The sequence below is a fragment of the Drosophila mojavensis genome, unplaced genomic scaffold (assembly GCF_018153725.1).
Source record: "Drosophila mojavensis isolate 15081-1352.22 unplaced genomic scaffold, ASM1815372v1 contig_231, whole genome shotgun sequence".
Classification (NCBI taxonomy): domain Eukaryota; kingdom Metazoa; phylum Arthropoda; class Insecta; order Diptera; family Drosophilidae; genus Drosophila; species Drosophila mojavensis.
In genome coordinates this window covers 254,886-281,625 of record NW_025318772.1, presented here as the reverse complement: position 1 = coordinate 281,625, position 26,740 = coordinate 254,886, and the positions used below count along the sequence as shown (strand labels likewise).

The window sequence follows — 26,740 nt, the reverse complement described above, 5'->3', positions numbered from 1 at the left end:
TGTGTGTGTGTTGGCTGGCAATTTATATGTAAATACACGAGCACCTGCCCAGTGCCAAATGTGTTGGCATTCGTGCCGGGATCTTTCCCTTTGGTGTTAAAATGATTTATGCGCCGGGCATACGCGGCGTATACGCATTTTATGATTTCTCTGAATGCTGACGAGGCTTGTCTTGGCGCCTTATGCCAATGAGCTGTGTCTGTACACGCACACACACACACATGCGCACAGAACCGCTTGCTCTTAATCAAGGCGTATTTTAGACAATCACACACACACTCGCACACATACACACACGCACACACACTCTGACACTCTCCAGCCACAGACGAAGCGATGTCTACGGCTTTTATTACCATAAATTCAGTTGGCTTCTGCCGACGGCGACAGCTTTGTCATCAATCGCTATATGGCTTTATTCTTTATCATTTCTGTGCGTTGCTGTAGTTGTTGTTGTTGTTGTTGTTGTTGTCAGCGCTTTGACGTATTAACAATTTGTCAAGCCGAATTAGGCAGCAGCAGCAGCAACGGCAGCAGCAGGCGCTTCGCGTAAAAATCAATGCACAGCAACTAATTACTTGGTAAAGCAGCTCACACACACGCACACACACACGCACACATACAGACGCATTTGCTGTTCCCAGTTGGCTAACTTGGCTGATTACTTTGGCTGCAACCGATGGGCATCCAGCATGCCAGCTGCTGCTGCTGCAGTTTTGCAGTGCATTAACTGAGTGGACAGACAGTTCACACACACACACACGTAGACACACAGACACAGAGCTGCCTGGATATGCTGCATATTGCAAGTAGCAACTGATGATGTCCCAGTTGGCACCCTTGGACAACTACGTACACACACACACACCAAACACACACACACATAGACATACTCAATCTCTGCATGTGGGCAGCAACTGCCACAGCCACTGCTTCAGCTGCTTTTTTCCCATTTTTTTTTTTTTTTTTTTTTTTTTTGTTTTTGCAGCATCTGCACTTTTCCAGCCAAACACTCACTTTGATCATTTCTCATTTCAGCTGGTGACACATGAGCTGCGCCCGCCCACTGCCACGCCTGGCAGCCATGTGGCATTGTTGGACTTGCGTTATACTTTTATTAAGAAATATATCAAATGCACATAATACACATGGCCCTGGTCGTCTGCTCATGTGATGCAGACACGTTTGCGGTTGCACAAAAGATTATGCTTAAATGACAGACGAGCATTATTAAAACAAACAATTTACTTTGCAAGTTCATTTTTTAAGAGAATAATGCTTCTCCTATGCGAAAGTGCAAAGGGCGAAATTCTTGATATCCCTTTTGTGGATTTTGTCAAGTCAGAGTAGTTCAGGTTCTAGTGAGACATCGAGCTTTGTCGAAAATATGTAATATTCCTGGAAAATGCAGAAGAGGTGCTGAAGAAAGATGACTACTACACTTTTGTATGATGTGGTATAGTAAAGTAGTATATCTAGTATAGGGCAAATCAATACGAATGCGAAGTAACCGCAGCTCATCAGCTTGGAAGGGTTTCCTGTATCATTCCATGAGGGATTTGATATGTGTGTTAAGTTATATACAATAAACGAGGCAGTATTCATTTTTATTTTATAAGTATAAGTATAGAAATATATTTAAATATATTTACACTAACAAGACTGCTTTAAAATCAATAAATTTGTTTTTTATTTACATTAAAAAATTTTGAATTACACAAAAAAATATATATATTCTATATATATTTTATATTATTGTTGTAATTATTAATATTATTATTATTTATTATTATTATTATCATTCTTATTATTAATATTATTTTTATTATTATTATTATTATTATTATTATTATTATTTTATATATTATTATTATTTTTATATATTATTTTATATTCTAAAATAATTGAATACTTACCATCTGAATATATATAAGTAAAAGCTTAAATTTAAAGAAACTTCTGGTGCCTTTAGGCCATGAGCAATGCATTAGTTCGAATAAGCTGTGTATCAAATACTTAAATCTACATCATACTCAGACCTAAGCTTGTTAACCATCTATATGAATATCATTGCAGTTCTGTCAATATCAATTATCATCTCTAGCTGGGGCTCTTTAAGTTTAGGCTGGATTATATTTCCGTACAGATGTCATTCGCTAAGCAGCTACATGAAGGCTATCCGCTTCACAGCAAAATGCTTCCCGCTTAAATTTTAAATTTCCGCCATTGGCACTTGGCGGCATCAGCCGCCGTCAAAGTTCATGAAAATAAACTCGGCGCGCTTATTGCATGGCACTCGTACAATAAGTGAAATCTAATTTATTCATACAAATCTCTCTCGTGCCCAAAGGGAAGAGCGGCAACGGCTAAGTGACCTTTTCGTGGGGGGCATGGCCCAAATCTGGGCCACAGCCCGGGCCACACAGAGCCCACTGCTGCATGGCACAATCCGTAGTTGGGAGAAGAGCGAGCACTATTCGCAAATTTGCATAATCGCGTGAAGCTTATTTGTTAAAGCGTAGCTGAGCAAAACAAAATGTCACAAATTACACGCTCCAATGACGGCATTGCCGGATTGCTAAAAAGGTCAACGTGCAGGATATGTGCGAATGTGTGAATGTGTGTGTCCGTCGTCTGGCGTCCGTCGACCGGACGGACTGCTGGTCTGCCGGAGCGGGCTGTTCGCCAGCAGTTTGAATAATTTGCATTTAACATGCGCGACATGAAAACCAAATAAACAACGTCTTGCAACACCTACCCCATACGGCACCGGCTCCTGCTCCAACTCCTGCCACAGCTACAGCTCCAGCTCCAGCTGTCGCCTTTAGCTGGCCATAAAGCTGAGTGGCAATTTGTCAAGCAGCTAACTGGCAGGGCCAGCCACTCGGCATCCACTTAGTTGATTTGTTGCACTCGTTTTTCGCCACCGGCTAAATGCCTCAAAATGCGATTTGATATGTGGCCCATGTGGCATGCAGCCTGCCAGCAGGAACCGGCCATTTCCGCCCACCTGATACGGCATCTCCCCTGCCAGCCGGTCATCAGCCAGCTCGCTAATAACCATCTTTGCATTAGCTGTGACTCGTGCCAGCTACACGAGTTCATCGAACTGTCTTTTCAGTGAATTAACATAATGTGAGCGTGGCAGGACTTGTGGCACTGTTATCCTTCTGCAAAAGTGTCCAAACTTTTCGCTTGTGATGCGTAACGCAGCTGCAAGTCAATAAGTTGGGCAAAAACTTTTCCACACATGATCAATATCCAGAGCGAGCGTATAAAATATGATTAATATTTATGTGGGGCCGGCGTGAGGGGCTGGCGACAGGGCAAACAGGGATATGTAATACTATGACTACAATATCAATAAACCAAATGCCAGCACGCCGGACACATTTATGATTTATTGTGTGTTTGGTCAGCGGTCATGGGGGTCTCTCACTCTCACTCTCTCTCTCTTACTCTCTCTCTTTTCTGCCTGCTGCTGCTTAAATACATTTCTATTGCATATTTCACCTATGGCCAGGCGCCATGCTCCATTAAATCTTTTGGCGACACATTCAATGAGCCCCATAACGTGCGCCCTAATACCTTTCGCATGTGTGAGTGGAGCTGTCCCCAGCTCACTCCTGCTATAATCGCTTGACCGGCGACCGCTGCGGACATGCGCTTGGCACTAATACCCTTTGTTTATAAATGTTCTAATGGGTGGCAAAATTATACTTTTCTCTACTGCAATAGCCACAGGCAGAGCCGGAGCCACATCCAAAACGAACTGCCAAAAAGGGCCGAGTCCGAGCCGCATCCGCACAGGACATGCAGTGCAAGCGGCTGCTCTGCCGTTGTTTAAGTGATAAATTGATTGGGGCTCCACGCACATACACTACACTACACGTTATGCTATACACAGCACACACACAGAGAGAGAGAGAGAGAGAGAGAGAGGGAGAGAGAGAGCTGCCTGGCTGCCTGCATAGTCGACATTCATATTGGCGGTCAGGCGTAGTTTACTCCGCTGTCAGGCGTTGGCATGTTGCATGGCTATTTAGCCAATTTATGGTTAAGGTTAGTAGCACGACAGCGGTCAAAGGATAATAGTCGCAGAGACCACACGTCCTGCACAGGACTCAACACGCCGGTCGTGCCGCATCTAAGATGCCATCGACTTAGCCACGGGTCGTGCTTTGAGTTGGTTTTGTCTTTGACCCGAGCTCGAATTGTTTGTACAAGATTAAATTGCAGGAGGCCACACGCTGTGTGTGTGTGTGTGTGAGTGTGGGTGTGGGTGTATCTCTGCGCGGGTGGGGAGTCATGTTAACGGGCATATTATATTCCGTTTTATGTAGCTACATCAAGCATGCAGTCAGAGGAAATAGCCACACTGCCAGAAATAATGTGTTCCTGCCTAATTCAGTCCAGCTTACGCCTTCATCTTTTCGTGCAGTGCACCTATCACAGACATCTTAATATATTGGGCATATATTTTTTCTGGGAACGAGCTTGGCCTCACCCTGCTGCTCGTTCCGCTCTGCTGTTTGCTGCTTCGTTTATGCTAAATTATAATAAATGTCATTGTATTCTCTCCTAAAGACCTAATGCCACATTTCGAATTAATTTATGGTGTGAAACTTTTCGCCAGGCATTCAGTTGGCTCCATGCTGCAGTCTAGGCACTCCCAGTGCGCCCGCCTGCCCAAGGTAAATATCCGATAATGTCATACCACACATATGCCCTATAAATAACTAACGAGACTCTGAGCCTTTGCCGCTCCAGACTCTGTGCACTGTGAGGCATCTCTTTACAAGGTGAGTCAAGTAACTTTAAATACCTATTTACATGTATATTAATTTATTCAATACCTCAGATTAGGATAAATTAGCTTGGCAAACAGTTTAGCCTAAAGGAGCCGAGGAAGGCAATAATGAGACTTGGCTAGACTGGCGCATAGTTTAGTTTAATCTTATTAGGTTTTATACTCTTCATTGAGTGCTATAAAGCAAGTTCAGTTTCTTTGTTATCTCTAAAATAATGCATAGTAGTTTTTGCTCTAATTTAACTTTTCTCATCTCATCTATCACAGCGGTTTGTAATGAAAACAACAGAAATAATTAAATGCTTTCCATATTTTTTACGAATGGCATTGACCCAGCTGAAGTGAAATTTAGGATTTGCATGACAAAGCCAGCTCTGCCGGTTTAGCTTTTTACCGACAGATCTGGCTGTTTTGAAGGAACAATTGAATAATAGCGGGAATTCTAGCTCTAAAAATTTGGAATAGTTGTCACAAGCTTTTGTTCCTTTTTTTAATTTTATTTAATATATTTTCAAATATTTTATTTAACTAACATAAATTTAGATTTTATTTTATTTAACTTTTTTTTTTTTAATATTTAATTTACCTTACATAAATTACAAAACAAAATAAAATCAAGCAAAAAATAATAATAATAATAATAACAATAGTTAATAAGTGTACGAATGGACGATCATATTCTTTTATTAATTCTCTATCCTTTCCAGCTAGATCTAGCTTATCATGCCGTAAATAAAAATATGGCAACACTGCGCACTCTGCACCCTAACTATATCTGGCATGGCTGGCTGCAACCTTAACATATTTTCAGCCATGAATCCATGAATCCATGAATCCATGAATGCGACGCCGTGAACTACATTGCCAGCTGGCGGAGGATTGCAGATGCATTATGCACGAGTTTATTTATAAATATTTAAATGAGAGTGTCATTTATGCACTGATTTATTTATTTATTTATTTTTGCATTTTTGCATGCTTTTATTATTATTATTGCTGTCAAAATCAACGCTGAATGGCAACCGCTTCCAGCAGGCGTTTCCGACACGAGCAAATGGAAATGGTGTGCAGCTTTTCCGCCTGATTACTTGTGTAATATGCCTCATTAAAAATAATAAACTGTCAGGCGGTTGAAGGCGAACGCCAAATGTTTTGCTTTCTTGATTTCGTTTTTCATCTTCGCTTGGTAAATTTGAATGTTTGTAAAATTAATTGCGCGAAGTGTGCAAAATGGAAAATAAACTTTCATCTTTTTGTTGGCGAACTGCAACGGGACTCACTCTCTGCGAGCCATTTCGCTTTGTAACTGTATCCTTGAAATGCATCTCTGCCATTCTGTGCACAAAAAGCAAAGCCGGCTGCCATGGATGTGAATATATGTATGTATGTGCATATATGTACATGTGCATGTGTGTGTATGCATATTATATTGTATATGTGTGGCCATACACAAATAAACATGATGGTATGTGTGAGTTTTTGTTAAAACTAAATGCGGTTTTTCAGTTGCTTTTCGCTGTTTTTTATTTTTTATTATTTTTTATATACTTTTTACATTTTCGCAAGTGCAGTAATGGTTCATGAGGCGTGTGGCTGGGCGGGTTTGTAGGTGGCAGCAGAAAAGGCCATAAACTGAACAAAAACATATTCCTACTAACCGAGCGTGTATGTGTGTGTGGGTGTGTGTGTGTGTAAGTGTGAGGTTGAGTGTGGGTGTCAGCTAAACGGCATTTTGGGGACTGCAGCTAAAGTGTACAAAAGCTTAGATTTCATAGACTGCGCCTGCTGCTAGTGATGATAGCGTGAGTCAGACTTGGCGATAATTTTAAAAGAAATTAACATAGCAGTGCAGTAAGAGTGTTGGAAAACGAATAAATTCCCATTTCTCTCTCTTTACATTTCCAAGTAGTTATTAGAAATAGTTGACAATGGGATTACGGCTCTGCTTCTGATATTGGTCAGAACGCTTCTCTTTGCGTAATTACTCGAACCGCCAATAACATTTTTTCGATTTCAGTGCTTGGGAATTGGAATTGAAGTTGGCAAATCACATGCGGTTAGCCACACGGCCCACAGTCCGCATTCTGCTTGCAATCATCGCCTTGGTGCTCGCCTGGAAGGCCAAGCACCCTCAGCACCAGCACTCGAATAGAAATCGAGAGGAACAATGCAGTGGGATTGGATGGCCGTGGTCCACATGGACCATGTTGTTTTGGTGCTGCCAACAGGGCGGAGGTAGGCAAAAGGGGAAGCCAGATGGGGCTCTGCTAAGACTGCGGTTGCTGCGCATTTGTTTGCACTAGAAATTAAAATGTTTACACAACCGAATGCCGACGACGTTGTGCATTCATGTTGTCCCCATCGTTGCTGCTGTTGTTGTTGTTGTTGCTGCTGCTGCTGCCTCATGTTTTCCAGTGCATGTCCTTCAACAACAATGTCCTGCTTGTGGCAGATGCTGCTGAAGGTGTGGCAGTCGGCAGTTACTGCTCGATGCCCCTCGATGCGCCCCCAACGAGATTTGAATGCAACGCCTGTCGCCTAGCGCCCGGCGTTAGGCATTTGCATTTGCATGCGAATTATGTGAATGACATCTATTTGAAATGTCATTTGTTTGTAAGGCCAAGCTTTCATTTAACGGAAGCAATTACTGTGGTGATCTGGGGATTCCCAACGGCTTAACTGATGCAGTGCCCAACTGTTCGATAGACCCTCGTTTATTCCGCGTGAGCAGCTTATTCATTTCATGCCCGGTGCGCTGGACGGCTGCACTTGGCTGCCGTTCCCAGTTGCCAGTTGCCAGTTGCGGCGGACACAACTTAACACCGTTTTAATCTGCCATTTGGCAATGCAACGATTTTCACTTCCGGCCTGGCGTGCTTCCTGCATCCTGCGGCCTCTGCAGCCCCGTCCAGGACGTGGCTGGACGGCACTTGAGTCAAGGTGCTGCTCGGCAAATACTCGTTACATGATTGCCGGCAACTTCTTAGCGCCAGTTTCACTCTTCTGCTTGCCGTGCCAAAGTGCAGCTGAATATTTTATGAACTTGGCAAGTACTTCGTCTCTGGTTGGAGATGCTGGCAGAGCAGGAAACCCGCAAACCAGGAAACCAACTTACCACAGCCCCAGGCTGTCGACTAACTAACACAGCAACAGAATAGAATAAAAATAAATAAAGACCAAAACAACAACAACAACAACAACGACAACAACAGCAAAAAGTTGTGCTAGAAATCAAGAAATTGCGACAGATTTCAGCCTGAGCGCTTCGCAAAGTTGTCGTCAAGTATTTATACATACATATGTCATTTCCACTAAATAAATACGAATTAGGAGCTACAGGCGAATAGTTCGGGCTGCCTGATCCCAAATATGTACAAATTGCTTTAATGCATTGCTTTAATATCCTTTGATATATTTCCATTAAATAATTATAGTCCCACGAGACATTAATGATTATAATGGTATCTAGAGGGGGAGAGAGAGAGAGAAATTATAATGGTATCTATAAGTAAAAGAGAAAGAGAGAGAGAGAGAGTTAAGAAACACTAGATCTGATGCCATTTATATATTATTTCATTTTTGCTTTTATAATTATACTACTTTAAGACATTAATATTATTTAATCAAAAATGCATTTTAACAGAGAAGCCAAATAAATGTTTTTTAAAGAATTTTTTAAGCTGTATCCGATTGTATCTAATAACTTAGATTTTGATAGTCATTATAGATTACAGGAAAAACATGCAGAAATGATAATATATCAAGGCCACCAACATTTTTCTTAAATTACTATAAAAAAGCTAAATAAGATTCATTTCTATTTCAATCTATATACATACATCAAAATCTATAATTGATACCAATCCCCGAATTTTATAAACTGAATGAAACAGATTTCTTTATTCAATTAGTTTACCAAATGTCTGGAATTTAAATTTACAAGCTGAAATTGTAATCCCTTATGCAACTACAGTGTATTATGAGTATGCAAAGTCCAGCAAAAATATGCAAAATATATAAAACTAAATAAAGGAAAAACAGAAAAGTGAAAAGAATCTCGAGTTTCATTTGTGAGATTCAAGAGCAGTTTCGTTGCAATCGAGCAAGCTCACAATGAACTTACGAACTTTACAGCTTGATTGGTTAGAATTTATTTATTTTGCATTTGGTGCTTTGTATTGTGGAGTCCTTTCTCGTTTAACTGGACTTTCTGGCATTTAATGACGTCAACACTTTTTGGCCAATTTCATAAATTTGTACATTTGTGAACTGGTCAGCCGGATGAAACAGCTGCCCAGGTGAGGGCAAAGCAGCTCCCAGGAGCAGCTCCAACTGGCAGAAGGTAAACAGAATGGAACCGAGGCGTCCACAAATAAAGGCCAAAGCATATTTCTTATATATATATATACATATATATATATTGTTCTTATGGTCCGCGTTTTGGCCATGTTTTAGTTTCGGCTTCGGATCGAGCTCCCATTTGTGGGGGTTTGATTTATACGAAATTCGTTTGCAGGCGCTTCTCGTATTTGTCTTTGTTTGCGCCTGACTTCTTGTTGCTGTTCTATGCTTTGTGCTCCGCCATTTCGTTTATTTTCATTTTCATTTTCTTTCTCATTTTGGTTTTCGTTTTCGTTTTCGTTATGGCCGCCAATTGAATTTGCTTTTATTGCATTTATGTGCGGCTTGTGGCTGTCTGCTTATTGTTAGTAGCTCCCGAGAACTTGGCCAGTCTCTGGATCTTTGGCATTTGGCATTTGGCATTCGGCATTCGACGTTCGGCATGCGATTGGGCCACTACATTATCTCTAAATAATTTATGTGTGTATACGTTTTAATTTAATTTATTTGTACATCCAGACTATTTGTTTTCTTTCGTTTTTCTCGATTTTGTCCTCTCTCTCTACGGTTGTCCGGCAAACAAACCCCCGCCAAGCACATACAATAAATTCTTCATATGTCTGTCCGCCTCTGATTGTGGTAAAAATCCAATATTGATTGAGTAACCACAGCATTGGCTTTCGCCCAAACTCCAACTACAACTCCAACTCCAATTCCAGGTTCAGGTTTAGTTTCCGCGTCAAACCTCAGCCGAGGCAACAGCTACAGCCAACAAGTATGAAATCGTAAAATGCTTTACCCTAGAAGCCAAGTAATTGCTTATATTATACGAGTTTTTATGAAGACTGTTTCTTTTGTATTTCGTATACTACTATTCGGAATTGCACTTTTGAGACTCTCTCTCACACTTCGCAGCCATAAAATGTGCCCAACGTATGCGTAATAAATCTGGCATGTAGCTTGCTGCCCCAAATACGTACTCGACGAAAATCCGCTTAACGAACTAGGGAGCTCCAATCGATTATGCGAGAAGATTTTAAGCACCCACATTAAAGCTGTTATGGTGATGAGGTAACCTATTTAACCCGAATATCTAGCGAGAGCCTGGGACTAGTGTTAAAGTGATTTCTATCATAAGATAAGTTCTATCCCATCGTCTTTTATTTGTTTAAATTCAATTTAATTCATAATCCTTTTAAAAATCTTAATACAAAAAAAATACTATATAATTCCTAATTCTTTTAAAAATCTATTAAACAAAATAGAAAGCTTCGTTCCAGGGGACTCACGGAATTATCTCCACCCGCCTATTCTCACAACCCTCGCGGGTTATGTAAACCAGCTCCATCTTGTCTTGGCCTGCAATATCTTTAAACTGACAGGTATCGTATGTGAGCAGGCCTTTGTCGCTTTCCACGAAGTCTATAAGCATTTGTAAGAAATTCTTAGATATGATTTTCTCATCCGAACGCAGATTTTCATGTATGGCGCTGTTCAGCATGAGGTAAAGATCATCACAATGTACAGTGCCTACAAAATAATATCAATTTACACAGAACTAAGGGACTTTCTTCAATATAACTTTACCTAGGAATACATCAGTGCGTCCAGACAGCCAGTGACCCACGCCAAAATCGGAAGGATTGTCGTAAGCGTAGCAGTAAAAGGGAGTCTTTCGCTGTGAACGAGCCAATTCGAGAGTTCTCTGAATAGGGTTCCTAAACAAAATATCCGAAAACATGCGCTGCAAGTCCCAATAACTATCAAAGCTGAAGTTGCGATCTCCCAAATATTGGTATTTCAACTCTTGCGAATACCGATTCAGATCTTCAGAATTGTTCATTGTGTGGCGATAAAACAATAGATCTGGAGCCAGTTCATTCCAGCGCCTGTTTAATACTTCAATTAATTCCTTGCCGTCTTCATAACTCTTTTCCAGGAAAAGTGCCGCATTGAAGCCACCCTCCTCGAGGGTATAAGACAAAAGCCAAGGAATTTGTGAATAGTTTCCACTCTTCATAGCCTCGACAGGTTGTTGGGTGAGGAAAGGCTCTACTGTGTCGGCAGCCTCAACAACTGGGCCAAAGGATGCGAAGGGCACGTAGCCGAATACTATAAAGTGCTTTACAGCACCGACAATGTCCCTGGGGTCCTTTGACTGCAGGCAGTGCTTTAGTTCCAAGGAAGTCCCATTCACGTTACATTCTAATATTTGTCCCACCTTAAACGCCTTCTGCCTTTCATCAGATTGAGTAGCCCAAGGACACAATGCACTTCCACTGAGCGAAACAGCCACCTTGACCACATCCTCTAGTCCGCCATGCAGCTGTTGGTAGTGGACTGAAGCACCGCCTGCGGAGTGACCCATTAGCATAACATTCTCCGGTTCACCGCCAAAGCTGGCGATATTCTCCTTGATCCATTGCAGAGCCAATCGCTGATCCTTCAGGCCAAAGTTCCCCGGCAAATCTGCATCTCCCGCGCTCAGGAAACCCAAAGGTCCCAATCGATAGCTGATCTTCACCATGATGAAATTGCTAGCAGACATGATGAGCTCGTGCCCATACTCCATGACCCCTCCGAACATAAAGGCTCCTCCGTGAATGTAGGCCATGACGGGAAAGCTGCTCCGGCTCGCATTCTTTGGCCTGTACACACTCACAGTAAGGCAGTCCTCCTTGCCAATTATTCCACCTTGAAGAAATAGACTGGACTGCAAACAGAACTCCGGTGCCTTCGTGGCATCGAACACCTCGCTCCACTGACGTTTGTAAGGTTGCGGTGCCTCAAGGCGAAGACTGCCAATCGGTGGTTCCGCATAAGGTATCGACTCGTAGCTATAGTAGTCGCCTCTGTCCCTTCCACGCAGCTGTCCATTGGATATGTCCACTAGCAAAGGATCTGCCCAGGCCACGTCTGGCCAGACCAGGCACAGACACAGCCAACATATCGATAATGTGAATCGAGACATGATAATCTATCGCGGGCCCTTAATTCGAACTGCGACAAGCGATTGTAAGTCATTCTCTTTTTATTTGCTGCCATTGCAGGCTCAATTATTTATGGGGCGTGGCTGTGGCACTGAACATTCACAGTTCGAATGTGCGTGTTATCGGAATAAGTATACGTTGAAGCTAAACGAGCTAATGTCCGCTTTCAAGACCACAAACTCATATTTACGTACCCAACTTAAATAACAATAATTTCTCTGGTATTAGCTAAACGCTAGAAAATACATGTATTAGCTGGGCGTGTTTTCAGCTGCATAGATGCAATTTTCGTCTGCCAACTGCAGTTCATACGCAACCTCACTAGAATTTCCCAATTCAATTAGAGCTAAAGAGCGATAAAATTGACGAGCTAATGCTTAATTATGAATGTAAATATGTAAATACCTATCTTTGATTGAATTGAACTGGAATAGTATCGGACTGTATCTCCATCAACCCCGCCTCAACTAATGATTGGGGCGCACCTCCCTGTCAAGCTTCATTCAGCTTCAATTCAGTTGCGTGTTCAAGCCTAAATGGTATATTTCATATAGTCATAATTAACAATTATCGCAAATCAAAAACCTATTATTAGATTCAAAGCTGGGAAGGTAATCAAATGCATATACAATAGAGTCTCGATAATTTGTACCCCGCTAAATTGAAAATTAACTGAATTCGTTCTCGATCATTTTAATATCTGTGTAAATCAAAAAAAAAAAAAAAAAAAAAAAAAATAACTGATCCCCTTCCCATTTTGAATAATTGGAAATCGACTGCTTAATGATTACAGCATTTCCACGCATTGAATATGTTCCATTCCTACTCGTTCTATGTTACGGATATTTGTACATTGTCGCTCTCATATGTAATTGTTATCGAAAAATCGATTGTAAACTTGCTCTATTGTCAATCCGAGCAGAGAACGTGAGGAGAAAACTTTTCTCAACTATTCTTATTTGTCAGGTATATATTTATTGTTTTTAAATTTAATTAATTTTCATTATCATCAGCTTAAATATTCGAGCAGACTACTCTCACCAAGAAGCGCATCTAAAATGTCGAACTCTTCTGGGCAAAAGAAGACAAGTGGAATAGCTTGTGGCGACGTATGTCATGATAAAATGTTCAGGTATATAGCATACGTATTTCGTGCGGTCACGCAATTGAATATCGTATGCATCGTTCACGTGCCCAGGCGTAACTATGGTAAGATTCTAGAGCTCTTCAATACCAGCTCGTATGACTCAATTCTCTCTTCTCTTGCAGTCTTACTCTTTGCAACTGCATTGGCTTAACAGGCGAAGCAGCCGGTCTTCACTGGCTGATCACTACAAAGTCTAAAAAGCAAGAATAAAGATAATATTGAATTGTTTAATTTAATGAGCCGGTTATAAAATTTTTGGGATGGCGTTGGCTTGGTAAAGTTTTTGGTTCGTGGCTGTAAAGTGCTTTGCATAAGCAATTTCGCAACTCTGACTGCATGCAAATGGAGTTCGAAGTAAAGAAAATACTCAGGACATTCGGATTTTCTATAATGGAATTTTTATGTATTGTAGTTTTTCAGCCGTGTGTGTGTGTGTGTGTGTGTGTGCATACATGTGCACATGTATGTATGTTTCTTTATATAAAAATAGATACATTTGCAGAGCTGTTGTATTTGAGTCGGGCAATTTAAAGTTTATACGCCTGAAATGGGGCCCTTAACGTACGTTGATCATATTTTGCACTCCGGATGCCATTGTATTTCTCGTCATTTACATAAACATAAAGTCGTTTGTTATCCATGGAGCGTTGCAGCTGAAGCTACAGTCTAGTTGCGTCTTACATTTCATATACATATATGTATATACCTATACACATATATGTAAGTATATATATATAATCGCAGATGGGTATATACAGGGGCTGTCCGCATTCGTCTGCCTGCTCCAAGTTTACGACTGCTGCATACAGTCGTAAACTTGACTGCAAACTTTCTGTTTTACATTTGCTGCAAAGTTAAGTTAGTTTCCGTGTCAACAGTTCATAGTCCCATTGCTGGCCTCCCCCTTCCGGATTGGTCAAATCGCAAAATGGCTCAAGCCCACCTGCCTAACGGCTCAGATTGATTGGCAATTAGTGTTTGGCTGCCCTCCTCCCCCTCAAGTTGGGTTTACGCCATTTGCGTCTCCGATCAATTTGATGGTCGGAGTGAAAGTGAAGCTCCATATTGAGTAGCAGTTCCGCTTGACCGCATCTCGCTAGTTTCTCAAACTATGGCATTCTTGGGCTAAATTAATTGGTGCAGCAACTAAGTCCTATTCTACTATAGCCACAGTGCAGTAGATTATTTGCTCGAGTTCATTTTTATCAGTTTGTAGTTGTCGAAATTCAAATTACAGCATAAACTTTAAATGCTGCTCGAGCAGGAGGGTAAATACATATGAATTGTAGCACTAATCTCTGACTAGTGATTATAGTTTATCCATGCAGGTTATTAAACTTTCTCTCTCTACACATGTACGTGTTTTACTCCAAGAAAACTTGGGCTCCAGCTCTCTAGAAGCTCTCTTCAGCTAATTTTCCGCCTTGTTCAGTCAAACTTGGTTTTAGTCAATTTGCTGGCAACAGCAACAACAGCTGTTTGAAGTGATTGCTGCATGGGAACATTGTACGGAATTGTAACAGAGATCCGTCCGTCCCATTCCTCCGTTAAAAAGAAGTCAAAAGGAAACGCAGCCAAGGATGTTTGTCTGGCTTCCGTGGATGGAGCTTGTTAGCGTTGATTTTATGCAGATTTTCACGGAAAATTTATGTAGAACAGCGCAGCAACATAGTACGTGTGTATGTGTATTTGTTTGTGTGTGTGTGTGTGCCAATAGCCGGAGTACGTAGCAGATTTTCTCGAAATAAAGACAGACGGGCCAAGTACATGGAGTGTACATTTCATTTCAAATTGATTTATGCGTCTCTCACTTGAAGCTGGGAAAATGCTGTACTCTCTCTCTCTCTCTCTCTCTCTTTCTTTCTCTTACCAGTGCGCTTGATTACTTTTCAAATAGCTAGCTGGCTGTTCCAAAGGATTACCAACTGATTAGCCCCAATATTGTATCAAGTACGTGGCATCAACAGCAATATTTCATATTCGCAGCTATTTACAATTGCGGCAAATATCCAAATTTATTGCTAATTAGCAACAACAGTTGGGCTGACGGAGGCGTGGGTGGGGTCGAGTGTGGCTGACATGCAAATTTGATGCAAAACTTTTGCTATTGGCAAATTAATTTGGATTTCATTTGGGTCGGGTGAAAGGTGGTTGCGCTGGTGGCGGTGCAGGTGGGGCAGACGGAAGCGATTTGCTCAACGTTCCCGACAGATTAGCCTACGGATACATTTTGCTGATGTCGGCGATAACTCCCTCTCCCTCATCTCACTGCCTGTGGATGTGAAATTGAGGTTAAGCATATGTGAGTTTCGGGGCTGGCACCGGGCAGACCCGCCCTTCTCCAAAGCTCTATTAGGCACCATAATTAATAGCAGCTTAACTTATAATTACGGTCAACGTAAACCACACAAAGAATCGTTTTAGCTTAATTGTTGAGGTGGCTCCCATCCCAACTGCTTGCTTTGGGGTCCTCGCACAGGACACATGTAAATTTGAGAAACATGCAGAACAAGGCCAAAATCAATATGACAACTTGCCGAAAGCTAAGCTGGGCAACTGCAGGTTCATTTGGCCATTCCTACTCAAATAAAGCGTACCTGTGGGAATTTCGGTCTCTCTAATTGCTACTTAATTGAGGCGAAATAAATATACCATAATAATATGCACTTCAAGAGCCATTTACAGAGGTCTTTCAGATTTGTTTATGCATTAAGTATTCTTTTAATAAGGTGGACATTAATTGAATTTGCCTTATAGTTGCACATACATACACATATATATGTACATATATTTGTATGTACACAAAATGAACGTACATACATATGTACATATGTTTGTGTGTAAAATAGGTACATATGTAAAAAAGCTTCTTCCCATGCATGGAAGAGAAAAGTAGCATATGAAGGTGTTATGGATGAAATAGTGATGGCAATTTGAATAGAGATAGTCGATAACAAAATTAAATTTGTTTTTTGTTTCATTCTCATTGTCTTTCGTACAATTGTAATACAGTAAAAATTTTAGTTCTGTCAGTAACTGTTTTTTGGTCAGTGGTTCTGTTAAAGAAATATATACAGTATAATCCCGATAATTCGAAACGGCAAGAGGATTAGTACTTTTTTTTTTTATTTTATTTTATTTTTTTTTTTTTATTTACACAGAAATTAAAATTATCGAAAAATTCTTTCAAGGGCATAGATTAATTATTTTTTTATCGCGATTTTTTATTTAGCGGGATACGAATTATCGAGACTCAATTGTATTAGCAAATCAAGCCACAGTGAACCAAAATTTCGATTATTCGTTATTTAAAGACAATATTTTGGGAAAGTTCAAGAAAACATTTTTTATTGCGAATATTATGAAATTTTATTTAAGCAAATTAACTTTGATTACTCGGCCTGGAATCAAAGGTAGATAACCGAAAAAGTTGTAGTTCTTTATGCCAGCAGCCTAATTTGGCTTTTAGCATGATTAAATATGTACATATATGTCTATACATATATCTGTATTTGCTGTATAAACTCGTTATATACTATACAACAGAGCCACAAAAACAAAAAGAATAAAACTTTCATGTTTATGTGCACACTAAATGTTTTGCCAATAAAGTTTTATGGGTTAGTTCGAATTTATAGTTTTGTTTGTTTTCATTACATTTTGGCGCATTTTATTTACCATTTACCATTATTTTTATGGCTATCGCCCAATTTATGCATTAGCGGAATATACTTTTTAATTCCACTTACAGCGAGCCAAATGCAACCTTTTACTTTTTGTGTTAGCTAGAGGTTATTAAATGAATAGCTTATTATGAGAGTGTGATATATACGATATCTCCCATCAGAGTCTCTTCAGTATGGGTAATATATAAATAAGCCAGACGACCTCATTTTACCCCCAGAATTGTTTAGGAGTTTACAAACTTCTGCCAAGCAACAGGGCTGCTCGCTTATATACTCAATATATATTTTCAAATTAACCACGTAATCCCAACAGACCTCACGCCGCGCACAACCTGCTCAAACATAATCCTAATGTAATTGGAAAATATTCCCGAAATTAGGCTTCAGTCAATATTTGCGGGGCAAACAAATTTAGCATATTGAAAAATGATGCTCACAAACGAAATTAATCGAGAACGATTAAAATATTGACACAAATCGAAAACGCTCCGCAGTGCTTGCCTAATTGTGCCGATAGAAGATGATATATGGAGTTTGAGCAGGACTTTAAAGCGGCTATGACTTGCCTTTAATATCAAATAATTTATGTGCAGGCAAATTTGCTTGCCGGCGGAAAAAAGGCAACAAAAACAAAAATGGAACATCTTACGAGATTTATAAGAAGTGAAATTAATGTGGCAGTGAGTCTTCAAGGCACTCCCACACCCACACACACACGAACTGTTCACAAAAAGTGCGATGGATGTGCTGGTGGAGCAGAGGCCTCTGGACAGTGCTGCCGCGGCCCACTAAGTTCGCAGCTCGGCAAATGCGAATCGAATTTATTTTATTTAGAACACCATCTTTGCTTGCGCGTTCGTCCTTACGGCTTGTTGTTGTCCTTGCCAGCCGAAAAGCGAAACTTTTCGCGCTTAGTTGCCTTCTAAAAGCACAAAAACAGTTTGCCTGTTCTTAGAGGCGGCAGCACTTTCCACAATTTTCTTTATGCCGCACGCTTTCGCGTCGCGTTCGCTTCCCATTCCCTCGTTCTTTTTTTCTGCACGCGCATTTGAAGTTATTTCAAAAGTTTTTCGCCCATTTCAGTCCACATTTCTATTTGGCGCTCTTTGCCCGTCACCAAATGACAACTTAACGCGTTGCGCGCCAAAACTGCCGGAAATTGAAATAAGAAAGAAACTCGGCGAGAAAGCGCCCGAAATTGGTCACTTTATAGCAGGCGCTGCCCATTAATAACAATTTACCCACAACGAAAAACTATTTGCCCATTCAGATAAGCAGAGAACCAACTAAAGAACCAAAGAGTTCACATCTAATTCATATTCATTTGCACTCATGCTCACTCCGCTCATGAAAGAAAGCTGAAATCAAGAAGCAAATCAAGGGCCAAGAGAAGTAGGAATCCCGATTTTATTCAAGCAGCTCAAATCACGAATATAATGTTAAGGCTTAGTGTAATGTCTAACAACATAGTGTCATATTCCGATAGTGGTACGGGAGGAATTGCTCGAGTTGGCAGCTCACTTCTTAGTTTACTCAAATTGGCACTCCACGAGAGTGGGACAGATATATGTAGGTGTTGCTGAGCTCGGTCTCGGCAGTTACTGAGAGAGAACGAGATGCCATGAAGGCCTTTAATGAAAAAGAAGTGTATGTATGTGTGCTGGCGTTTGTGAGCAATGAGGAAAAAGCAGCTAAAAGTGCCAGACGATATAAAGAGAGAGCAATTAAATTGAAAGGGAAGAGCCACAGAATAGAAACTTGTTGGAGAGCGTAGTTTATATTGTCTATAAATAAAGAAAGTAAACGTTATGAGTAAAGTACATATGTATGTATGTATATATGTAAATACTGTGTGTATGTTAAGTAATATAACAAATGATCCTAAAAAGTAAACTTTCTTCAGAATCTTCCAAATTAATAGCAGTCTAGTATAAATAGTTTCGGAAATAATACAAATGTAATGCTCCGAATTCACATTTTCGATAGCAACACTACATGGAGTTCCGATGCTAACTCCTAATTCAATTGCAATGACTGTTATAAAAATATAAATATAAAACGCATTTAGAATAAAAACTATTTTGGAATTGAATATTCATTTACAATAAATTTAAATCAATGCCATATTTTCATCACGTCAACTCCAAATCGCTTAATTTCATGCGACGGCATATGCATGTATGTATGTATGTGCATAGAAACACTGTTACGCCGACTCGCATAGTCGAATCACCTGTGTTCATGGATTTACGTCAGTGAAATACAGACAGAAAGAAAAAAAAAAAAATCAAACAATTTAAAGGCAATTTTCATGCAGCGAAACGCAAAATTCGTGCAGATGATATGCTTCCGGCGCAGCTCATGTTGCGGAATATCTTATCCCGTAGTTGTAGTTTGTTTGTGTTGCCTTTGGTATTGTTGTTGCTGTCGCTCTTTCTGTTGCCATTTGGTTTCGGCCCAGTGGGCCACTCTCCGTGTGGCAATACGTAGTATTTATCCATCACTGACAATGTCAAATATATTACCCATGATGAATGACTTTGCGGATTTGATGAATGTGTTTTGTGGCTTTTCGCCTCTACCATAAACGAACATCTGTGTGTGTGTGCCGAAATAAAAGATATATGTATGTATGTTAGAGAGCAAAAAGGAAAGTAAATCTGCACATGATTTATAAAATTTCAATGGCATAGAATGCAGATATGTCAATTCAGACAATGGGCCAGACAGCCAGCCCCAAGCACATGTGGCTCCACACTTATCTCATGCCAGGCCAACTTCGTACTACTACTATCCAGTAAGTAGATTGAGTAAGTTGTGTACTTCAATTATTAATAAAATTAATAATATTCGTCGTCGGCCACGTTTCTACTTCAAGCAAAACAAGCTGATAATATTTATGTACATATGGTGTAAATGCTAAATAAATAAACTGTTATCAGCATTATAATGGAGTGGACCTATTAAAGCATGCGTACGCACAGTGGCTGCTGGAAGTAACGTCCCGGCAGCTGAAGTCACTCCTCCGTGTCGCCCGCATCAAAGGAGTCGAATAAATTACTCGGCAAAGAAAGGCACGTTCCTGTAATAATGGCTGGTCAATTTTAATGAGTATACGTAGAGGCACGCACATGCTTAATATGGCACCAACCGACAGACAGACAGAGAGAGAGAGAGAGCAGGAGAGAGAGAGAGTGTGTCAGAGAGGGAGAGACAAAGAAGAAAGTGGAGCCGAGGCCATTGGCTGATAAGTTCATTGCGCCAATTGAAGGAGTTTTCTGCCGGCGTCTCTGTCAGTAACGGCTCGTCCTTTCAGAAGATGTCAGTGCACAAGTTATATGTGTATGTGTGAGCGTGTGCGGCAAAAGAAAAATGCTGTGGTAATTACATTAACAGCAGCGCCGTCGGTAAGAAAATGTTGTTTATTGAAGCCAACTCTGAATTGTAACCATTTTCATTAAGATTGAAATATGTATCTGAGTTATTTGGCCGAAGGGAACGTCTGAAGTGGTATTTGACGTTACGTTTCCCTGTTGATAAGGACAGCAAAGTAAGGCTAGCAAGCACACTATTTAATTGAGGCTAAAAACTATGTAAATTGCAAATTTCGTTTTCTTTTTTGGCACCAAGCTATAAAAGCCCTTTGCCATGTGAGACACACTTTAATAAGCCCTGATATTTTAGATCTGTTTCTTGTTTTCAATATATAGAATAACGTTAGATTTCACACTTAAATAAGCGGAATATTTTTATACCCTGAACCCATTTTCAATGGGAAATCAGGGTATAATGGTTTTGTTGAAATGTATGTAACAGGCAGAAGGAGGCGTGGCAGACCCAACAAAGTATATATATTCTTGATCAGGGCGACGAGCTGAGTTGATTTGGCCCTGTCCGTCTGTCTGTCCGTCTGTCCGTCTGTCCGTCTGTCCGTATGTATGAACGCGTCGATTTCAGAAGATATAAGAGCTAGAGACTTCAAATTTTTTTTAAAATGTTCGTAATTACAGCGCGCATATCAAGTTTATCATTAAAAATCGATAACTCATCCCGATCTTTTTTATCGATAAAAAACCTTATCGAAAACCAGTTATAAAATTATATCTTCTACACTTTTATTGCTAGAGTCTCCAAATTTTTAATGTATGATTATATGCAATTTATACAATTTCGGTTTTTGTTAAAATTTACCCCCCACCTTTAAATTCACCCCCTCACCCTCACCTTTGTAAAAGGCGTATTTCAAGTACTAGAGACGTGTGCTTTGGAATGTACATACATTTTTACCATATGATTACGCTCTAAAAGTTTCATTAAGATTGTACGTCTAGAAATTAAATTATTCAACAAATAAATTCTTATAATGTTGCCCACACTACAGCGCAGCACAAGCGCAGTCGCTGCTTACTGCGCAGTTAGCAGAGCGCGTTCTAATACGTGCGTGTGTATGTTTTGAAAAGAAGTGCAGACTGATTAGAATATCAGATTAGAGGGTTCAGGGTATCTCCTAGTCGAGCAGTCTCGACTAGAGTCTTCTTACTTGTTTATACTTATTTCTTCTTTTAATTGCATATGTATATAGGCCATAGATCATGCACTTAGTTGCATACGTTTCGAAGCTATTTGCCATGATTTAGAGCATTGGATCAGAGGAGAGCTACGATGATGGCTGCATAGAGATGTCCAGGAGGTACAGCCGCATAGCGACATGCCCTTAGAGTTGTCCGTGCGGGTGTGAGGCGTACGTTGGGGGTCACAAGTGCGTTTAATGATTCGAGGCTAGTACGCTGGGCCATGGGCTGGCCATTAAGTACAGACTCGGCCATGTTTTATGGCCACGCAACATGGTTTGACGATAAATAGAACCCAAAAATAAATGAAAAAAGAACGCAATTTTTACTCATTTTCGTTTTGTTTTTTATTAGTTTTGCATAAATAGAACGAGGCAGCTGGGAATATTTGCTGGGCTGGGCATGATAACTGTCTATAAAAATATCATTTTCAGTTTCTTTAATTAATTTTTTATTGACATTCTTTTCGGTAAGTCCTGTTGTGTTGCGTGCTCGGCAATTACAGCACTGTCTCAGTGCCTGGGCCTGGCCGCGTGCCAAGTGCAAAAATGTTATCAGAAAAACATTAATGCGACAATTACGACATTTTTAATTGTTTTCAAGTTGCACTCGCTCATTGCCGTATTGCTGGATTGCCATATTGTTGGTCCCCAAACGCCGCGAAACGGGTAATTAAAAACGTGTTATAAAGCACAACTGCGAGCTCCAAGGGAGACATTTTTCCGTTGACGCTTGGCTGGGTCGAGTCGCGTTAATTGCTGGCTGTTGGGTAGAAATTAATGTTCGTTTTAGAAGCACACTTACTTCATAAAGCGTAATGAATGACTGATGACATTACAAGCGTTGGCCCACCCTCCAGGGCAAAGAAGTTGCCTTGCCCCGCACGAGCAGAGCGAAGGCGACTGTAGATTGAGGTATCCACTGACACGTCGCCAATGGGAACTTTGCTCTCACGATGCTCGATAACTTCGGCCAGATGGCAACATCAATAGCTTCTGTCAATAGTTTTTCAACTTTTACCAGACTTTTCCCCACTCCCTCTCCGCCAGTCTGCTGCCGCACACAGTTTCCATTCAATTATTAGTTTCTGCTTTGGACGCCTTAAAGGGAGCACGCTAATTGCCATGCGATGTGAGCAAAGTACAAAAAAAAAAAAAAAAGGAAAAAACAGGAAAAAAATCACTAAAGTGTGGAAAATATACGCAAATGTCGGGAAAAGTTGGTGGAAATCTCATTAAATTTTCATTTCTAATTTTCCAAATGGATTAACGCTAAAAGATGCAGAAATCTTTCATCATAATTAGCACGCGGCGCTGGCCAGCAACCAGCACGCAACGCACATAGTTGTCCACTCCACACACACAGACACACACCCGCGCTTACACACACACAGACATGCATACATACACACGAGCATATATATATTCATACACATGTACATATTCATGAGCACGATGCCCAGACTCTGCGCACAGTCCACTGTTCCCCAAGCTCCCATTCACGGTTCCGTTTCCCCTCCCTCATTGTCCGCCATTTTTCTTGTTTTATACTCTCATATCAGAGAGATATTACGCATTCTGCAAGTTGCAAGTTGAAGGAATAATACGTAGAAATTATATTCAGTTAAATATTGCTTGTGTAGCGCCAGAAGTTTATTCCATTCGACTCTTACCTTTAGTTTAGCTTTTAGTCTGATCTTTGGATACAAATAATTAGATATATATATAAAATAGGTATTATATACTATATCATTGAATATATTACATAATTTAAATATTTATGTATTTAATTTTTTTTTTTTTAATATTCAAAGTTGATGAAAGTATTAATACTTTTATTTATAAGTATAAATATATATATATATATATATATATATATATATATATATATTTATACTTATAAATAAAAGTATTAATATGATGAAAGTATTAATACTTTTATTTATAAGTATAAATATATATATATATATATATATATATATATATATATTTATACTTATAAATAAAAGTATTAATACTTTCATCAACTTATATATATATATATATATTTTTTTTTTTTTATACATATATTCACATTTTTTATAAGAGTAGATGTTAAATAAGTTATAACTATTTATTTATGTTTTATATTTATCTCTTCTGCTATTTAGGGCAGCCAAAGTTCAGCGTATTCTAAACTGACCAATTCTTTCCTGAATTTATATATACATAATATGTATGTATATATATATATATTACTTTTTTCATTTTTACTTATACTTGTGTTTCTATTTGCTATGTTGCCGGCGGCGTGGCCTTGTGCCATGTTTGACTAACTCATTTTGAACAATTTGCTTGGCTTCTTGGGCGTCCTGCCACCGCCCGCCGCCACGCCCCGCTAGCTGTTTAATTAAGCTAGCGCCCAGATAAGATACTGTTACTCTTGAATGTGCTACTTACAATCTGTTGAAACAGAAAGCGAAATCTAATTACAGCTGCACAAAGGCAGAGCCGGCAATCTTCATGGCAATCAATATTTAAGTAGTTGAGCACATTTCAGTCTACTCTGTGTCTATTTTCCCTCTGCATATTTAGCACATTTTATATATATTGCTCGGTCTGACACAATTATTTCTTTCTAATCAAATGAGCAGCAGTCAAATTGGGAAATTGATTTTCGAAGCGTTCTAAATTATGCTCTATAGGAGCAGTGAATCTTTTTTTAATATGGGTCGAGTTTAAAATAATTTATTGAAAATATAGAAATAGTTTTAGCATTGAAAGTCATTCTCAATTCCAATTTATTTCCTCTTTTTGCTTCTTATAGTATTCCTGATAGCTTAAGAGTTTAGAGGAAATATGCTTATCTTACTTTATTTCCAAGAAACAATGTTTCATAAAGTATTTGCATTATCAATTTCGCTGAGTTTGGTTGGCCTTGCTCAAAATTTGAAATGCATAAGCAAATGCAACAAAGCTTTTAGCAGGGCGAAGAGGGAGGGGGAGTGCGAAGCTTCCTGCGTCAAATTCTAAATTCTAAATCCAATTTAATTGAAAACAAGAGCAGCACGTGGTCACACAGAGAATTCCAGAAACATGAGAACATTTTTGAGAATTTAGTCTTGCCATTACTGCAACTAAAGTCGCACACAAAGACTTTCAGCTTCTTCATAAGTCTCCCGGCGGGTGGGCCAGGGCAGGGCTGGTGGCGGGGGACTGCTTGAGAGAGGCAGGAGGGGAGCAAAAAGTGCATTTCCTTAGACGCAACTCGGAATGAACTCATTTTGTCGCTGGCACGCAAAATTACAAAATACTGTCACGTATGTTGCTTTTTAGAATATTGCACGGGGCAGCTGGGCGGGCACAAAAGGCGCGGGAGGAGGCGGAAGGAGCTAAGGATACTGGGAGCAGAAGAACTAATGCTAAAGAAAATATCAACTTCTAACATAAATTTGGGTCAAAAACTTTAATTTAAACGAGTGCCACTGTCGCCTACAATGTTATGTGGGTCCTCTTCTTCTTCTGCTTGTTGCTGTTGTTGTGGTCGTTCATATTTGTTTTTGCTGCATTTTGGTAAGCAGAGGCGGTAGCAAAAAGCAAGTATCACGTATACGCACTGTAACACAAACACAAAATACAAATAAATTAGATGCACTTATAACCAGCCAGGACTCGGCTTTGAGAAAATGGAGTGTGGAGCGTGCCTGGGAGCAAAGTGTGTGTGTGTGCGTGTGTGTGTGTGGATTGCAAGATAGGAAGAAAGGAAATTTACTAATTTCAAACTTTTGCACGCATTAACCTCGAAAATCTGCGCACAGCCAAATGCCGATTTGTACATAGATGAAGTGCTGCAGGGATGTGCTCAAGTAGAGAGCAGAGAGGGAGAGAGAGAGAGAGAGAGAGAGAGAAGGTGGGGCTGGGGGCGGTTGTCAAACAACTTGAAGACACGACACACTTGCGACTGCATGCAGCAGACAGAAACACACACTAACACATTCACACACACGCACTCACACACACACACGCGCGCTTGTTGTATTTTGTGTAAATAATTTGGGTCACGATCTGCGCCCTGCAGCAGCAGGGGCGGGGCAGGGTGAGGCTGGGCATGTGGCTTTTGGAGCGGAGCAGTGGTCGAGAGCCGTCTTGCATATTGCTTGGCATAGCTGCAGCGAGCAGCCGGCAGCTGCGACGATGACAAGGGCGACAAGTTAACGCGGCGTATACGTAACCGCTGAGCACTGAGCCCGGTCTACGGGCGGCTAAGGCCAATGAAGACGTGGGAGTGGGCAGCAAGTCGAGTTGAACTATTGTCAAGTTTTAACCTCGATATGCAGCCATGTCGGATAAGACGACGCACCCACACACACACACACACACTCACTCACTCACACAGAGATTGCCCGACCCCTGCTAGAGATGTGAGATGTGCGCTGCTCTCTTTGGAAGGCACCGCTGGGCATAACTAGAATAAGTAACAAATACTACAGCGGCCCCAATGTCAGCGAGGGGAAATCAGTTGGGAAACTTTCCGAGAGCAAGGGAGAACGACTACAGGCGGCTGCTGGGCGAGAAGAGCCGCGTAATCATACAGCGTCGACGATGACCTCTTGAGTGCATAACAACAAATGAAATTGTGTGACAAGGCAACTGAGAGTACAGTGGAATCGAAAGATCAAAAGCATGCATAAAATTTGCAAGATGATTTTATAACTGTAATTTTATAACTGTATTGCAAGTACTTAATTAACCAATGCTTTAAATAAATTTTGTCTGAAACAAACTTTGCTTTGCCTGCAATTGAATCATATATATTATATATATCCACATGTATATGCACATGGCTTCCCATTGTGTGAGTGGCTTGACTGCGAATGAGGTTGAGGTTACTTAGGAGCCAACTATTGTCTGCCCGGCCCACAGCATTATGGTGGGCGTGCCTGCTCGAAATGCGCCGCAAGCGCTCGCAAGACGTGTGTGCTTATGGGTGTGTGGGTGCGTGGGTGCAACTGTGTGTGTGTGTGTGTGCATTTAGGTATTTCCATGTCAGCTGCAAATGCCACTCGCACAGCGGCAGCCCGTTCGCCGTACAAGTTCAAAATCATGTCTCGTTGACTGGCTTTTAGGGCCAGCTGGCCAGTACAAGTACTAAGAGCGGAGAGGAGGAAAGGAGGCCAGTCGTGGGAGTGGCACGCCTGTATTCTGTGATGAGACAAG

The 26,740-nt window shown here is 40.4% G+C and overlaps 1 protein-coding gene and 2 long non-coding RNA genes across 3 annotated transcripts; 2 read left to right on the top strand and 1 right to left on the bottom strand.

The window, feature by feature from the left end:
• Positions 1-10,339: 10,339 nt before the first annotated feature.
• On the bottom strand, positions 10,340-12,167 carry LOC6574464 (esterase-5B). The gene is made up of 2 exons (XM_002000474.4): positions 10,739-12,167; positions 10,340-10,681 (listed from the first exon to the last, which is right to left on the bottom strand). Exons 1-2 carry the CDS (start codon positions 12,120-12,122, stop codon positions 10,437-10,439), a joined length of 1,629 nt encoding a protein of 542 aa, XP_002000510.1. The 5' UTR covers positions 12,123-12,167; the 3' UTR covers positions 10,340-10,436.
• Positions 12,168-13,003: 836 nt separating this feature from the next.
• Positions 13,004-13,524, top strand: LOC26528337. Its single transcript, XR_001449584.3, has 3 exons — positions 13,004-13,107; positions 13,172-13,350; positions 13,411-13,524. It is a non-coding gene; the product is annotated as an uncharacterized LOC26528337 (long non-coding RNA).
• Positions 13,525-18,446: 4,922 nt separating this feature from the next.
• LOC116804876 lies at positions 18,447-21,873 on the top strand. The gene is made up of 3 exons (XR_004364897.2): positions 18,447-19,771; positions 19,853-20,381; positions 21,557-21,873. It is a non-coding gene; the product is annotated as an uncharacterized LOC116804876 (long non-coding RNA).
• Positions 21,874-26,740: the final 4,867 nt, after the last annotated feature.

Excerpts from the sequence above, each read along its gene's own strand:
- LOC6574464 (XM_002000474.4), bottom strand. The coding sequence starts at position 12,122 with ATGTCTCGATTCACATTATCGATATGTTGGCTGTGTCTGTGCCTGGTC. Across the intron at positions 10,682-10,738 it reads ACGCACTGATGTATTCCTAG|GCACTGTACATTGTGATGAT; the intron begins GTAAAGTTATAT and ends ATTATTTTGTAG.